At 42.6% G+C, this 16,730-nt stretch overlaps 1 protein-coding gene across 2 annotated transcripts in view; it reads left to right on the top strand.

The window, feature by feature from the left end:
* Positions 1–16,730, top strand: part of FBXO11 (F-box protein 11) — a 133,670-nt gene that overhangs the window by 106,203 nt on the left and 10,737 nt on the right. For both annotated transcript variants that reach the window (XM_054985767.1, XM_054985759.1), the window contains exons 12-20: positions 5,456–5,673; positions 6,069–6,154; positions 6,241–6,335; positions 10,376–10,498; positions 10,579–10,664; positions 12,331–12,407; positions 12,510–12,653; positions 13,205–13,315; positions 16,251–16,358. In XM_054985767.1, coding sequence (XP_054841742.1) covers positions 5,456–5,673; positions 6,069–6,154; positions 6,241–6,335; positions 10,376–10,498; positions 10,579–10,664; positions 12,331–12,407; positions 12,510–12,653; positions 13,205–13,315; positions 16,251–16,358 — 1,048 coding nt within the window. The remainder of the gene's footprint in view (positions 1–5,455; positions 5,674–6,068; positions 6,155–6,240; positions 6,336–10,375; positions 10,499–10,578; positions 10,665–12,330; positions 12,408–12,509; positions 12,654–13,204; positions 13,316–16,250; positions 16,359–16,730) is intronic.

Raw genomic sequence — 16,730 nt, 5'->3', positions numbered from 1 at the left:
AGGCCCTGGCTCTGGTTGAGGCCAGGCGGGCCTCCCTTGGGCCAGGGACCACCAACAGTTGTTTATTTGTTGAACGAAGCATCCTCTGAGGTACATATGGGGAGAGGTGGTCCTGCAGATATGCTGGGCCCAGTCAGCATAGGGCTTTATAGGTCAACACCAAAACCTTGAACCAGACCCGGTACTCAACTGGTAACCAGTGCAGCTGGGGTAGTATAGGTGTTATATGTTCCCTAATCCGGACCCGTACAATTACTCACGCAGCTGCATTTTGGACCAGCTGTAGCCTCTGGATCAGGCCCGGGGAATTCCTGTGTAGAGTGAGTTGCAGTAGTCTAATCTAGAGGTGACCATTGCTTGGATCACTGCAATTAAGTCATGGGTTGATAGTTAGGGGACAAGCTGCCAGGCCTGTCTTAGATAGAAAAATGAAGACTGGGCAACCGCTGCAACCTGTGTCTCCATAGTCAGGGAGGCATCCAGAATCACCCCCAGGCTCCTAATTCTCGAAACCAGCGCAAGTAGCGCTCCATCAAGAGCAGGGAGCCGGAGTCCCGTGCCCATGGCCCCCAGACTGACAAGCAGGATCTCCGTCTTTGTGGGATTTAATTTCAACCGGCTCTGCTTCAACCATCCAGTCACAGCTTCGAAGGCACGCTCCAAGACATCTGGGGCAGAGTCGCGCCTGCCGGCCATCATCAGATATAGTTGGGTGTCATCAGCATATTGATGACACCCAAGTCCAAAACTCCGCACCAGCTGGGCGAGGGGGCTCATATAAACATTAAACAGTAATGGGGAGAGTATTGCCCCCTGAGGGACACCACACACCAATGGGTGGCGGGATGACAATTTCTCCCCAAGTGCCACCCTCTGTCCCTGACGGTAGAGAAAAGAGACAAGCCACTGTAAGGCAGTCCCTCGTATCCCCACATCAGCAAGGCGGTGGGTCAGTAGATCGTAATCGACCGTAGCAAATGCTGCTGACAAATCCAGTAGTATCAGCAGCGCCGATCCGCCGCAATCCAGCTGCCTGTGGAGATCATCCGTGAGGGCAACCAGCAACGTCTGCACTCCATGTCCCGAGCAGAAGCCAGACTGGAAGGGATCTAGGGATGAGGAATCATTCAGGAAACCCTGTAGCTGCTCCACCACCGCCTGCTCAATCACCTTACCCAGAAACAGGAGGTTTGAAACTGGGCAGTAACTGACCGGATAGGTGGGGTTCAAAGATGGCTTCTTCAAGAGAGGCCTAACCATGGCTTCCTTCAAGGCTTAGGGAAAAACCTTGGAGCTCAAGGACATGTTGACAATGGCCTCCAGAGTAGTCTGTAGCCCATCTACACTGGCCTTCACCAGCCATGATGGGCACGGGTCCAAGGAGCACGTGGTAGGTCTCACTGCTCGCAGGGTCCTTTCAATCTCATCCCCAGAGAGTGGTTTGAAATGATCTAATATCATCCCAGTAGACGGCCAAGGGGCCTCTAGTTCACGTACTGTGTCAATTGTGGCCGGCAAGTCACGGCGGAGAGACAAGATTTTATCAGCAAAAAAGCTCCCAAAAGCATCACAGCAAATACCTGAATTCAAAATTTGATGGTCTCCCCCTGATAGGGAGACCAGTGACCGAACCACATTAAACAATTTTGCTGGGCGTGAGCTAGCTGATGCAATGGAAGCTGCATAAAAATCTTTCTTTGCAGCCTTCACCGCCATCGCATAGGCTTTCATAAACGTCCTGTAAGATGATCTTGCTTCTTCGCCGCGAGATCGCCACCACCCTCGCTCAAGCCATCTCAGCTCCCACTTCATCCATCATAGCTCTTCTGTATACCAGGGAGCCAATCTGGTGCAGGGGCGAAAAGGGCGACGGGGGGGGGGGGTTGTCGATGGACTTGCCAGTCTTCCACCAGCTCATCCAATGAACCACCAGGGAGTATCGGATTCTGCAGAGCATTCTGCTCTGATTAGGCAAAGATCACTTGAACCATGGTGATCAGAATATACTCAACTATGATACAAGCCTCATTGGCAACTTTCTCACGAAGGGCCCCTCTTCAGCACATCTGTCAGGCTGCCATGTGGTCTGCAGCTGATATAACTTAGTAAAGCACTACACTGTTGACAAGAATACCAAAAAAGTGCCAGCAGTGGGAACAGCTGTTCTGCATTCCTTGGTCATCTTACCCACTCACACCCTTCTTCATTGGAGAGTAGCTTGCTAAACTCCCAATGTGGGACTACACAGAATACCAATGACGAAAACAGTATTGCACTTACCTGTAACTGTTGTTCATCTAGTGTTTTCTGTGCAGGCACGCATTCCCTCTCTCCTGCCCTGCTGTAAGTGTGTTTGTTTTTACTGTATTATGCATCCGACAGCACAGAAGAACTGAAGGGAATAGGGGCGCTTCGCCCCCTGCCTGCATTCAGTGGGAAACCCCTGTGCATGTGCAGTAGAGGCGGAGCATCCCCTTGTGGACTTTTAGAGCTAGAGAATCTTTTCCGATTGCGCACTCCCCCAGTGTGTGCCTGCAGAGAGGACAGTAGATGAACAACAGTTACAGGTAAGTGCAACACTGTTTTTTCCTGGCAATATTTGATTCCTTTTTGTTTCCTGCTTTTGTCAGGACATCTTGTTTAGGTGTAGATTCAATTTCTTCTTGGGCTCTTACATAAAAGCTTTCAATTTCTTCCTCTTCAGTATTTGTAGTTGGATCATAAACTTGAATGATGGTTGTGTTAAAAGGCTTTCCATTAAGTCTGATTGATACTATTTGGGTCAGACTTTGCATTATATCTTGATTGCTTGTCTCACCTCACTATTAGAGCAACATCATCTCTTCTGAGTTTTTCATTTCCAGAGTAAAACACTTTGTAGTTTCTGGCTGAAAATGTCTTAATCCGGTCCACTTTAGTTCCCTCAAACCCAAGATTACAATGTTTAAACATTAAATTTCTTATTTTACAATTTTGAGTTTACCTTGATTCATACATCTCACATTCTCAGTCTTTTTGGGTTTAATTTGGTTGTGTCATTAAGAGCAGCATTATCCATACTTGTTCTCTGCTCTTCCTTAGTAGCTGATTGAGTGTATTCTGAGCTGGATGTCCCGTCTTCTGCATTGTATCTGCTTTAATTTTGGGTTGTTCCATCATAGGGTTTTCAAAATATTAGATTATTGCCTTTTTCAGCACTTTACCATTGCTGCCTTCTAACCAGGGTTAGCCGACGTGACACTGCCATTGTCTATGGAAGATCCTCTGTCAGCATCACCTTCCATCACCATTGCTGTCCAGTAGCTACCTCTCAAAGATTACTCTGCCCCCAGCACTATTAGAAGTGTCAGTTCTCTTCTATTGGTGTTACCATTGATTCCTGAAGGAGGTGGATATTTCTTTCAAAGGAAGAGGAGGAAACATCTTTTGACTATTCTGATATATCATGGGGAAATATTAACTCATCCCCCTTTTATATTAATATAATATATAACATACATATTATACATACAATATATTAATATTAACAAAGTATTGCTGTTATACTACTATTATGTTGTAGGTTGCTGAATAGGATAGGGATGAGAAGGAATTGACAAGACTTGAAAATAAAGGGAGGAGGACACAGAAAACTTAAAAGGGGGGAGAAAAAATGAAGGCAGATAATGAAAGGAGGAGAATAGCGTGGAAAGAAGGGAGAGAAATTAAGGAGAAGTGAAGGAAAAGTTGTTTTATTTTGTTACAACACTTTGCAAGATCTGGCTAAGCAGACAAAGCTATGGAGCTGGGTAAAAGGAAAAACGAGGGAAACAGACTGCTGGAAACACCTTGTTAGGAGGCTGCAGCCTGGTGATTCCTGTAGCAGCCACCGCCCATCTCCATTGTTCCCTAGGAGGACCAACCTTCACATCAGAGAATCACACTAAGAAAAATTTAATTTAAAATACACAAAACCAAACTGAACCAAGGGACACTCATGCAACTTGATCTCATACCTTCTCCCCCTCCTGCCTCTCACTCCAGCTCCCTCATCCCCCCCCCTTCTCATAGGGCCATAGGGAATAATGGAGATTGGAGGTGGATGGGGCACCTTCTTTGGGGGGGCTTTAATATGGCCCCCGATGTCCAATCTCTCTGAAACTTTTGGGGTCTTGAGAGGACAGGTAGGAGTAGGTCCCCTTCAAATTTGGTGCATTTTGCTTGCAAAATGCCACCCCTAGCCACCTAGGGACCCCCCCCCCATTTCCCCCATAGGGAGCAATGGAGATCAGCGGTGGATAGGGGCACCTTCTTTGGGGGGCCATAACATGCCCCCCAAAGTCCAATCTTCCTGAAACTTGGGGGGGGGGTCATGTGAGGAGGGTTAGGAGAGGGTTCCCTCGGGTTTGGTGCATTTTGCTTGCAAAATACCACCCCAGCCACCTAGTCCCCCCCCATTTTCCCCATGGAGAACAATGGAGGTCGGTGGTACAAAAAGCCTCTCAACATAAAGATTTGTCAGTAATTGTCAGAAGCTTAAGAAACTCTCATTAGTCTGAAACATTAGACCTTAAGTTTGTGCATATACTGATTTTCCCTCAGTTATCTATATTGTTACCTCAGAAATTTTCAACCCTGATTTCACGTGACCTTTCCCCTCTCTCTTAAATAAAATATTTTGTTATTTTTGAATTTAAAAATGCCTCTGGTGCCATTTAAGTTGTTTAAGTCACAAAGGGGGGGGGGTAGGGGTCATCATACCTTATCTTCATTCCTTATATCAAGCCTTGCCCCCCTTACAGTCTCACACAGCTGAGGCCTGAGAAGATGGGGGGCAGGATTATCTCATAATATGGCTCCCAATCCAAGACCTATTAATGGGATAAGAGAAATCAATCCAGGATTTACTGGAAAAAATCGAGCTTCTTAAGTTTAGGTGTTATAACTTAGCCTGAAATGAAATCTGTTCCAGAATACTTTTGTGCCTGATAGAATGCAGTTTCTGGAGCCAACTTTAAGGTTCCAAGGTTAATCATATTGGTAGTCCAAAAGAGTCTTGTGAAGCAGGCTCTGCCTCACAAACACAGGACTGGGGAAAGATTTTAGATTCCTAGATGAATCTTTAATCATCCTGTTTGGTGTAGTGGTTAAGAGCGGTAGGACTAATCTGGAGAACCAAGTTTGATTCCCCACTCCTCTGCTTGAAGCCAGCTGTGTGACCTTGGGTCAGTCACAGGTTCTTGGAGCTCTCTCAGCCTTGCCCACGTCACAAGGTGATTGTTATGGGGATAATAATAACATACTTTGTAAACCACTCTGAGTGGGTATTAAGTTGTCCTGAAGGGCAGTATATAAACCGAATGTTGTTATTATTATTACTGTATGCAGGAAAAAAATTGCTATGCGGCATGAATCTTGTGAAACCTCTAGTATTTGACTTTTTACTAAACGACGCTTTCTTCTTTCTTGTGTTTAGGGTTATTTTGAAAGCTGCAACATACATAGAAATAGAATAGCAGGGTTTGAAGTGAAAGCTTATGCCAACCCAACTGTAGTTCGTTGTGAAATTCATCATGGTCAAACTGGTGGGATCTATGTCCATGAAAAAGGAAGAGGACAATTTATTGAAAACAAGATCTATGCAAACAATTTTGCAGGTGTATGGATTACTTCAAATAGTGACCCAACAATAAGGTATCACTCTTTATTTTAACTTAGAATTAAGGTTAACAAATTGAAGCATTGAGGGCAAGATAGCATATATTGAATAATGCAAAATAACATTTTGAGTTATTTCAGTCATTTGATAATGGTGTAGTTTTAAATTGTTCCAGTAAGCTGCCTGGATGGAAGACCACCTGAAAAGTAACTATATGTTAGTCACTTTAAGCTCTGGGCGAGCAGTTGGGGCATAATTTTTTTTCTTTGCTCAGTGTTGAATATTCTGTAGAGATGAAATGCTATTTGATACAGTATGTTGAATGTAGAAGAATTTTTCCTTATAAAAATACAAATTTGCTCTGAGTCTTTTGAGTGCAAGTTGTATATACAGTGTACATGATAACTTCATCTATTGTTTTGCATCTTAGGGGCAATGCAATTTTTAATGGGAATCAAGGTGGTGTCTACATCTTTGGTGACGGAAGAGGCCTTATTGAGGGAAATGACATTTATGGTAAACAACCAAAAGTATGCTGTATTGCATTTGATATTCTTTATATCTTTGGTGCCATATTTCTCAAACTGTACTTCTTTCAACAGGGAATGCATTAGCAGGGATACAAATACGGACTAATAGCTGCCCCATTGTTCGGCACAACAAGATTCATGATGGTCAACATGGTGGCATTTATGTGGTGAGTGTTTTGATGTGTACTTCAGAACTTTATTCTCTAGGTTACAGAAGGACCTGTAATTAGAGTACAGGTCTTCATAGAATACATGGTGAATAGTTTCCTATATCTTGTAGAACAGCCTTCACTGAAATAAGATTAGTGTTTCTAATTAACAGTAAGGTGAAAATTCTTAGCAAAAACAATGCTTTCCTGTGTGTGGTATAAGTAATTTTAAAAATATTAACTGAATTTTGCTAGCTTATCTGGGAAGTTTTTATTTTTCACTTGCAAGTGTTGGCAGCTTAAGCATGGAAAATTGTTCTGTTACCTGGACATTTTTCATTTCATGTTGCAGCCATTTTCCTTGCCAAAATTTTTAAAAAAACAACTGAGATGAGGCCACAAACTGAAAGAAAGAACAAATATAAAACTGTAAATTGACCTGTTAGCACTGTTTTTTTTCTTGTGTTTTATATGTCCATTCACACCTCTGTGCATTGGATATAGAATTTTATTGTTTGTTTATTTATTCACAAAATGTATACCTTGCCTTTCTGCCATCATCAAAAGCCATCAAATTGGCTAGCATGTTAAAAACATATATGATAATAAAAGCAGAATTGGAGTCCAGTGGCACCTTAGAGACCAATATGCTCTTCTGTGTATAAGCTTTTGAGAGTCAAAGCTCCCTTCTTCAGATAACAATAATAAAAACACATCTTAAAAACCATTCGAACCAAACAAAAATACATCAAACAAAACCAAGTTAAAAACCCAAGTTGTGCAATACAATAAAATACAGCAATTAAAAATAGGGCATAAATGAGGGATCACTGAGGGAACACCAGATGAAACAAAAGTTTATGGAAGACAGCAACAGAAGGACAGGCAAGAGTCTCTGAGGAGAGTGTTTCAGAATTTTGTTGCCACAATGAAGAAGGCCATCTCCCAGGTTGACAGGTGCCTAACTTCAGAGGATGGGGACACGTGTCAACCTGGGAGAGGCCTCAGATGATTACTCTGGTGGTTGGGTAGATTGGTAAGGAAGTAGGTGATTCTTTAGGTATGCTGGTCCCAAGCCATATAGGGCTTTAAAGGTTAGTGCCAGCACCTGGAATTATGGCTGGAAATAGCTTCAAAGCCAGTGTAGAAGAGCCAAGTGATAATGGTCCCTTTGGACACATTCCAGTCAGTATCCTGTCTGCAGCTTTGTGCATCACTTTAAGTTTCTAAATACTTTTCAGGGTAATCTAAACTAGATGTAATCTAGATGTAACCAGGGTATGCACCACAGTAACCAGAATTTTCTGCCCGGGAAAGGCCACAGCTGGCTAACCAGTTGAAGCTAGTAAAAGGCACTCACAGTTGCGGTTACCATTGCTTATCCAGCAGTATGCCTAGTCCAAGAGCACCTCCAAACTACAGACCTGTTCCTTCAAAGGGAGTAAAACTCCATCAAGAACAGGTACACATCAAGTAATAGGTCAGACTTTCTGCTCACCAGTAGCACTTCTGTCTTGTCAAGATTAAGCTTCAGTTTATTAGCTCATATCTACTCCAAAACAGCCTTCAGGCACTCGTTCAGGGATTCTACTAGGGGTGTGCACTCCCAAAAGATTTGGGTTTCCCACTTCGGGTTTACCCGAAGTAGGAAAAAAAAATTGGAAAAACTCAAAACCCAAAGCAGCAAGCCACTTCAGGTTCGGGTATTTAAGCCAATTCGGGATTATTAGGGAAGATTCAGTCATTGTTTCCAATGGGAAATGCTGCTCCTGGCTATCTGAGGGCCTGGGGGGCACATTTTCTTCCCTAATAATGCCAAATTTGCCGGGGCCCCTCTCCCAACCCTCTTCTCACTACTACCCATGTTTCAGGGATATTGGACTTCAAGGGGCCATGTTACGGCTCCCCAAAGAAGGTGCCCCCCAACCACTGCCAATCTCCATTGTTCCCTATAGGGAAAATGAGGAGGAGGGTTCCCAGGTAGCTGGGGGTGGCATTTTGCAAGTAAAATGCACCAAGCCTGCAGGGGACCCTCTCCCAACCCTCCTCTCATGACCACCCAAGTTTCAAGGATATTGGACTTTAGGGGGCCATGTTATGGCCCCCTAAAGAAGGTGCTCCCAGCTCTATTATTCCCTATGAGGACTAACCTTTACGCCAGAGAATCACACTAAGAAAAAATTAATTTAAACTACACAAACCCATATGAAGCAGGGACAATGTTGCTACAAGAAGTAAACTGAAGCCCCTACCCCCATAACCAAACTAATGCAAGGGGAACAACTTCACACCAGAGAATCACATTAAGAAAAATTTAATTTAAAATACACAAACCCATATGAAACAGGGACACTCTTGCTACTAGAAGTAAACTGAAGCCCCCCCCCCCCCCGCTCCAACCAAGCTATTGCAAGGGGAACAACTTCACACCAGAGAATCACACTAAGAAAAAATTAATTTAAAATACACAAAACCATATGAAGCAGGCACACTGTTGAAACTTGAAGTAAACTGAAGCGCCCCCCCCCCCCCCGGTAACCAAACTAATGCAAGGGGAATAACTTCACACCAGAGAATCACAATAAGAAATTTTTTTATTGAAAATAAAACCATATGAAGTGAGTGCAACTAAATGTATAAAGAGACCTACAACAACAAAAACCCCACTTTTTAAAGCTTCTTTTTAGAACTCTCAGAAACCTCCCCCAAAACAAACCCTCCCACACACAGCAAAGCAATTCAGCAAACAGGCAATAATTAAACAGAAGATTTAAAATCTAAAGTACAACCACCCACAATTTTCCCTTCCCTCAACCCACCAAGACAAGAGACAACCCCCCAATAGAAAAAAAACCTCAGTGAGTCTAGTGACTCTCAAACTAGTTGCAGACAGTCAGGTTCAGCAGGCAAGCCACGAGGCAACACAGAGGAAATGGTCTCCATATTAAATCCATCATCGATTTCACTGCAGCAGCATTGAAATTAAAAAAAAAAATACTGGCTTCTTCCCAGAGAATCCTCTAATTGGCAAGGGAAGGAGGGAGCTGCTGCTGGAGGGATTGGCATTCTCTCTCAGCCAATCTTCCTTTTCTCCCTTATTGCTTCTTGTTTGGCTGAAATTAAAACAAAAATACTGTTCTCCCAGAGAATCCCCTAAACGGCCAATCTCCCTTCCTTGATCACCCCTCTCTCCCCCTCCCTCTCCTACTCCCCTCATCCCCCCTCCCATCATGCGAAAGCCAGGGGAAGGGGAAGAACTGTTTCCTCTTGCTATCAAGGAACGGCAAGGGGAAAGGCTGCTCCAGCCCTTCACAAAGCTTCCTGAACCATCCGAAGCTTTGCTTCGAATGTCCCAAATCGGCCCAGCTATGCTGGGGTTGATTCGGGAATCACAAATCAACCCAAATCGGGCCCAATTCAGCTTTGATCTGGGTTTCAGGAATCCGAAGCACACATCCCTAGATTCTACCACCTCATTGTAGATCAGCCAGAAGTGCAAGACAGTTTAGGGCCGTCTTCATATTGGTGACAACCCAGACAACATCTTCAGATTATTTCACTCAGAAGTTTCATGTAGATATTGAAAAACGTAGGTGACAATGATGGAGTCTTGTGGGACCCTAGAGGCAGTACCCCAGCACCACCTTCTGAAAACTCTCCTCCAGGTAGGGCTGAAACCACTGCAAAACTACATCCTAATACCAGCCCGGAAAGGCAGTCCAGAAAGATATTATAATCCTTTGGTAGCCGCTCAGGTCCAGAAGAATCAACAGTTGTACTGTCCATCTGCCAGTCATCCACCAGGGCGACCAAGGCTGTTTCAGTCTCTTAACCAGGCCTGAAACCAGATTGGAAAGGATCAAAACAGAATTAAAACTTACATTCTGCAGATATGGGAATTAATGCATGGTTTAATAAAGGGATGCTCTTAGTATATACTTACCAGAACTGTAAATGGTAGACATGAGATCAGGTGGGAGTGTGAAATAAATACTGCTTTTTGAAAGGTAAAATATTCTGCTTCAATATTTTAACTTATTTTCATCATTGTATTGCAGCATGAAAAAGGCCAAGGTGTGATTGAAGAAAATGAAGTTTACAGTAATACTTTGGCTGGTGTTTGGGTTACAACAGGAAGCACTCCAGTATTGAGAAGAAATAGAATACACAGTGGTAAACAGGTAAGTGACTGACCATTGTGTAGGTAACAGAATGGTGTTTTTGAACTAACTCTTTACCACATGTCTCTTTGATGCTTCAGGTTGGTGTTTATTTCTATGACAATGGACATGGTGTGTTGGAAGACAATGATATCTATAACCACATGTACTCAGGGGTTCAAATCAGGTAAAATATGTCTTCATTTTATTTGCTTAACAATTTATAACTTGTTGCCCCAATCAGAAAGTTGTTCTCTTACCCTTCTGAGCAATTGTTCTATGGCCGTCCTGGCTATTTAATGAGAGGGCTTTTTTATGGTAGATACTTTTATTGCTAGATGGTGCAAGTATCATTCAGTCAGTAGTCTTGTGCTTGGTCTGGAAGATGGCTTCTAGTCTGGCCTCATGTGTAAATAACTAGTGCAGGTATGTAAAATAACAAAATGCTTATATTCTTTGCTATGTTTTTAACAGTGTTGATTCTGCATTAAAATATCTAAAACTTATATAAACGTGTACTATCAAACATATTATATGTTTTGCAGCTTTGATTTTTACTTTCTAGATTTGGATTTCTGGAATCCAAATTGCTGCACAGGCTTTCTACTTGTTTACTGAGGCTCTTCTCTCCCCTCCCCCCCAGAGAAACTACTACTGAGGGTCAAAGGACTTTCATAGTGTCATCAGAGGCAGTGAAGAATTGCAGCTGGAAGGAAAAAAAACCCAGTGTGCATAGACATGTTTTTTCCTTCTTACTTTAATCATGCTCCTGTTTTGAAGGATATTTTCCACCGCACTGAGAGCTAAAGTATTTAAAGAAACAACTTTTTCAGTTCTGGTGTCTGTATTTCAATGAAAGAAGAAAAAGCTTAGTGAAGAGAAATATAATCATGCTGGTCCCATTGAAATCAGTGGTACTTTATCACACTGTTTAATGAAACTTGGGGAATATGCAGATGATAGTTGCTTATGGCTAAGCCAAAAGTATATGTATACAATTTTTACTAGTGTTGAAAGTGTCTGTTTTAGCAATACTTTGTCTATCTGCATGTTACCAAATCAAGTTCTCAAGCTCTTGTCTATGAAGGGAGGCATAGGTTCAAATCCTATTCCTTACAGCTTGAAATCTGTTCCTTTGGGGGAAAGGACTGTGGTTCAATGGTAAAGCATAAACTTTGTGTACAGAAGGTTCACAAAACCACTAGGGCAGAAGCTCTAGTGAGCTGCTGAAGAGCTACTGCCAGTCATAGTAGACAATACTGAACTAGATGTGCCAAAGGTCTGAATCTGTTCAGATTTGATGGTTCTTTAGTCATATTCATTACATGATCTCAGCCAGTTAGGGAATGAGAGAAATGTCCTAACAATGGGAAATGTACAAAAGCTGCAAGGGAAGCAAATAGAAAGGAACAAAATTAAATAAAGATGGCCATAGTCTCAGTTAGGGGGCCTACAGGGGGAGAAATGTCACCCTCAGCAGTATTTTGACCAGTAAGTTAAAACAAAAGAACACTTTATATAGTTCTACTTTTACACCATTGAACCTGTTATGTGCTAGTACATTTCGCTAACACTGGGGTTTTTGGATCATGGCATTAGTGAGGTGGCATTCAAACAGGGAATCTTACAATTTGGTTATTATTTGCTAGTACTACACCCTTACAAGGGGAGGATATAGAAGGCAGTGCATGAAACAAAGTCCTGTGTCCAATCTTGCCTTGAATGTGCCTAAATCCTTCCATATTACACTCCAAATTATATGGTTCTGATAATACTTTTCCATTTTAAGATTATTTCAGTTTACCTCTGTGAAGTTTCTTTTGACTAAATGCATTTTGTTTGCTTATACACAGAACTGGAAGTAACCCCAAAATTAGGCGTAACAAAATTTGGGGAGGCCAAAATGGTGGTATTCTTGTGTATAATTCTGGTAAGTTTTTCCCTCTATTTTTTAAAAAGAAATTAAAATAAAATAATTATTCTGTAGCTCTACAATAACCGTGTTCTTAAATATATGTTTTACCATTTGAAGGACTTGGTTTTATAGAAGACAATGAAATTTTTGATAATGCAATGGCTGGAGTATGGATTAAAACAGATAGTAATCCAACATTAAGAAGGAACAAAATCCATGATGGAAGAGATGGAGGCATCTGTATATTTAATGGAGGCAGAGGTAGTAGCTTTTCATTTTTTTCATATTTACTAATAGCTAGACTGATGCTTTTAAGAATAAAGAAATTAAGTGATGGTGTTATTCTCACCTGTACTCTCCAAAGACAATACTACACATGGTGTGTGTTTAACCATATAAGAAGCAACTCTGTCACATTTTGCCTGGGGAAGGGAAGAATAGAATAATTCTCTCTTTGCTCACCCAGAATGAGGCAGTATTGAAGTATGAGAATTTAACTACGTAAACTAAGGTTATTCTGAGAGACTGCCAATTGCAGCGGCAGAGTGCGAGTGAATACAAAACATCTGTACTGTATCTCACCTGAATTTTTCAAATTAAAATAGCTTTAGACTTTAGCAATATCTATGTATGTAGAACATTGTTTATATATTAATACTTGGATTTGCTTGCATGGATTGAGTGTTAAAAAGCAGCATTCCCACCACAGTCCTGTGTATGTAGAAAAAAAAAGTCATTTTTGTTTATTTGCCTGCTTGCTTATAAGTAAAACAGAGATTTAAGCCTGAAACTCATATTATTGGTTCTGTTAGGCCTCCTTGAAGAAAATGATATCTTCAGAAATGCACAAGCTGGAGTTCTTATCAGCACAAACAGTCATCCAGTGTTGCGGAAAAATAGAATATTTGATGGATTTGCTGCAGGTTTGTACAGGATTTATATTGTCTTCACTCACAATAGTGTTAGAAGGTTAAACCTTGTCAATGTTGAACTTCATTTTGAAATTTAAAATCACAAGAGGTGTTGGTATTATTACTTGGAAGCTTCCTTTTCCTTCTTCCTTTTGGAGCAATTCTTTAAATGGCCAACATTTTGGAGAGCTAAAAGATCTTACGTTGTCAGACAGGAATTGCTGAGTTGGCTAGCTTATATGATTTTATCTGTCCTTTCCAGGGGTCATTTCGTAGAAAAAGAACTGCAGGAACTCTTTAGCATAACTCATTAACATATGCCACACCCCTTCATCGGGCCAAAAAGGCCAGGATTCAGCTACTGCCAGACGAGGGAGTGTTCCTCCACCTGGCAGTGGCCCGATCAGGGCTATTTTGCCCCCAATCCAGGCCAAAAGGCCCAAAATGGGTCAAAATGGCCACGTGCCCTGTTTGGGCCCAGATAATGGCTGAAACAGCCTGGACCAGATCGCTGCTGGGCAGGGGAGTGTTCCCCCACCTGGCACTGATCAGATCCCGGCAGTTCTGGCCCCGATCCAGCCAGAAAATGGTCCAAATGGCTGAAAGTGGCCATTTTGGGTCTTTTGGGCCAGGATCGGGGCTGAAAAGGACCAAATCTGGTCAGAGCCCAGTGGGGGTCCCCTCTCTTGCCCAGAACTGACCCGGTGAAGGCTGTTTTGGCCCAGATCTGGGCCCAAAAGTGCCAAAATGGCTATATTGGGCTCCTTTAAGCCCGAAACAGGGCCTAAAAGGCCAGGACCGGGACGGTGCTGGGTGGGGGACGCTTCCCCTGCCCAGCACTGACCCAATCCAGACCCCTTTGGCCCCAATCCTGGCCAAAACAGGCCCAAAATGGACAAAAATGGCCATTTTGGGCCCGTTTCGGCCAGCATCAGGGCAGAAACGGCTGGGACCACATTGGAGCTGGGTGGGGGAGGCTCCCCCTGCCTGGCACCGATCCGATCCTGGCCGTTTCAGCCCCAAAACAAGCTGAATAGGGTGTAAAATGGCCAAAAATGGCCATTTTTGACCTGTTTTGACCAGGATTGGGGCCGAAACAGCCGAGACCGGGTTGGTGCCAGGCGGGGGAGGCTCCCCCTGCCTGGCTCTGATCCTGCCTGTTTCAGCCCTGATCCGGTCCATTTCGTCCCCAGAATGGGCCGAATAGGGCCCGAAATTGCCGAAAATAGCCATTTTTGACCCGTTTCGGCCAGGATCGGGGCCGAAACAGCTGTGACTGGGTCGGTGCCGGGCGGGGGAGGCTCCCTCTGCCTAGCACCGACCTGGTCCGGGCCATTTCGCCCCAGATCCTGACCGTTTTGGCCCCGATCCTGGGCAAAACGGGTCGGAAATGGCCATTTTTGACCCGTTTCGGCCAGGATCGAGGCCGAAACGGCCGGGACCAGGTTGATGCCAGTCGGGGGAGGCTTCCCCCACCCTGCACCGTCCCGATCAGGGCTGTTTTGGCCCTGATTGTGGCTTTTTTTTGCCCCAATTGAGGCCTAGGCCCAAAATGTTTTCAATTCAGGTGGGTGGAGCCACCAGGCTTGGAGGAACTACCAGAATGGCGTTCTGGTGCGTTCCCCCTCAAAATGAGCCCTGGTCCTTTCTATTTTACGTTTAATCACGGAACCGTTATATTTTTGGGGCAAAAATTTAAGAAACACAGTCTTAAACACTAAAAATCAGTGAACCCTATGAGATTGGCCACAATTATAGGACTGATAAAAACAAGTATTTCACCACTACTGAATTTACTACCACAAGGTGTAATGATGGTTACCAGTAGAGATGGGCACGAACCAGGAAAATTCCGAATCGTGTGGTTCTTGGCATTTCTTGAACTTTCACGAACTTGCCCCGGTTCGCGAACCCGTTTGTGAAAATGTCACTTCCGGGTCAGCAGAAGGCCTGTAGAGAGCTCATCCCCCCACCCCTCCTCCAATTGCCTAGGAAACTGATTGATTGGCGCCAGGCTGTCTGTAGTGATGAACCAAAATACAAACCAAATGAATCAGGCTAAAATTTGTTATGGTTCATGAGAAACGAGTTCCCACGAACTGCCAGTTTGCGAACTTCGGTTCATATTTTGGTTCATGCCCACCTATTATTATTATTATTATTATTATTATTATTATTATTATTATTATTATTATTATTATTATTACAACAACAACAACAACAACAACAACAACAACATTCGATTTATATACCGCCCTTCAGGACAACTAAATGCCCACTCAGAGCGGTTTACAAAGTATGTCATTATTATCCCCACAACAAGACACCCTGTGAGGTGGGTGGGGCTGAGAGAGAGCTCCAGAGAACTGTAACTAGCCCAAGGTCACCCATCTGGCTTCAAGTGGAGGAGTGGGGAATCAAACCCAGCTCTCCAGATTAGAGTCCCGCACTCTTAACCACTACACCAAACTGGCTCTCTCGTTATCAGTTTAGTTGTTGCTAGTCCTAGTTTTTTTTTAAATTCATTTATTAGCCATGATACCTGACATTCTTCAGATATCTGAAGAAAGAAGCTTTGACTCTCAAAAGCTTATGTCCTGAAAATCTTGTTGGTCTCTAAGGTACCATTGCACTCAAATTCTGCTATTTAAAATTATATATTTAAATGTATTTCTTAATATTCAGAAACTTAGTTCTCCAAACTGCTGTGAGAATATAAATGGTAATAGTAATAGTAACTAAAATCCCTCCAAAATAATACAGTGTTCTTGAGGAAGTAACATTTTTATCTTATAATTATGAAAGCTGCACCCACTTAAAGAGTTGGAGTTTCTAAAAATGAGGGGTTTTTTGGTTGTATGCAGGGTATCAAGATGTTCTCACTGAAATGAGCAAACACGTTACATTTACTTTTTTTTACTAAACTAGCTTTTTTCTTTTACTTAAGGTATTGAAATAACAAATCATGCAACTGCAACTTTAGAAGGCAATCAAATTTTCAATAACCGGTTTGGAGGCTTATTTCTAGCCTCCGGTGTCAACGTGACAATGAAAGGTATGTTAAAAGTACATGCTTTTTGCAAGTTGCTGAATTATTTGAGATTTAAAAAAAAGTTACATCATTTCACATTTCAAACACCCTTGGTCTAAGGAGGGAGCTTTGTTAAAACAACAATACCTTTCACAGCCTTGCCACTAGAAATTGTGTGCATGTATTCATACAGCACATTTATTCAGTGCCAATAGTAGTCCAGTATTTTTGCTTTTGAAGAAGTTACTAAGTAGAACAGCTGCTGCAAAGTATTTGAATAACTTTGAAACAAATTTATGTAGTATAGAAAGTGTAATGAAATTTTACTTTGAAGTAGTAGCTTCTTTTTACTTGTCTGTGTTAATAACCTTGATAGTTTTGCTTGATTGCTTGTGT

The sequence above is a fragment of the Eublepharis macularius genome, chromosome 1 (assembly GCF_028583425.1).
Source record: "Eublepharis macularius isolate TG4126 chromosome 1, MPM_Emac_v1.0, whole genome shotgun sequence".
In the NCBI taxonomy this organism is placed as follows: Eukaryota; Metazoa; Chordata; class Lepidosauria; order Squamata; family Eublepharidae; genus Eublepharis; species Eublepharis macularius.
Note: the sequence above shows the minus strand (reverse complement) of the source record. Positions and strands in the feature narration are given on the sequence as shown.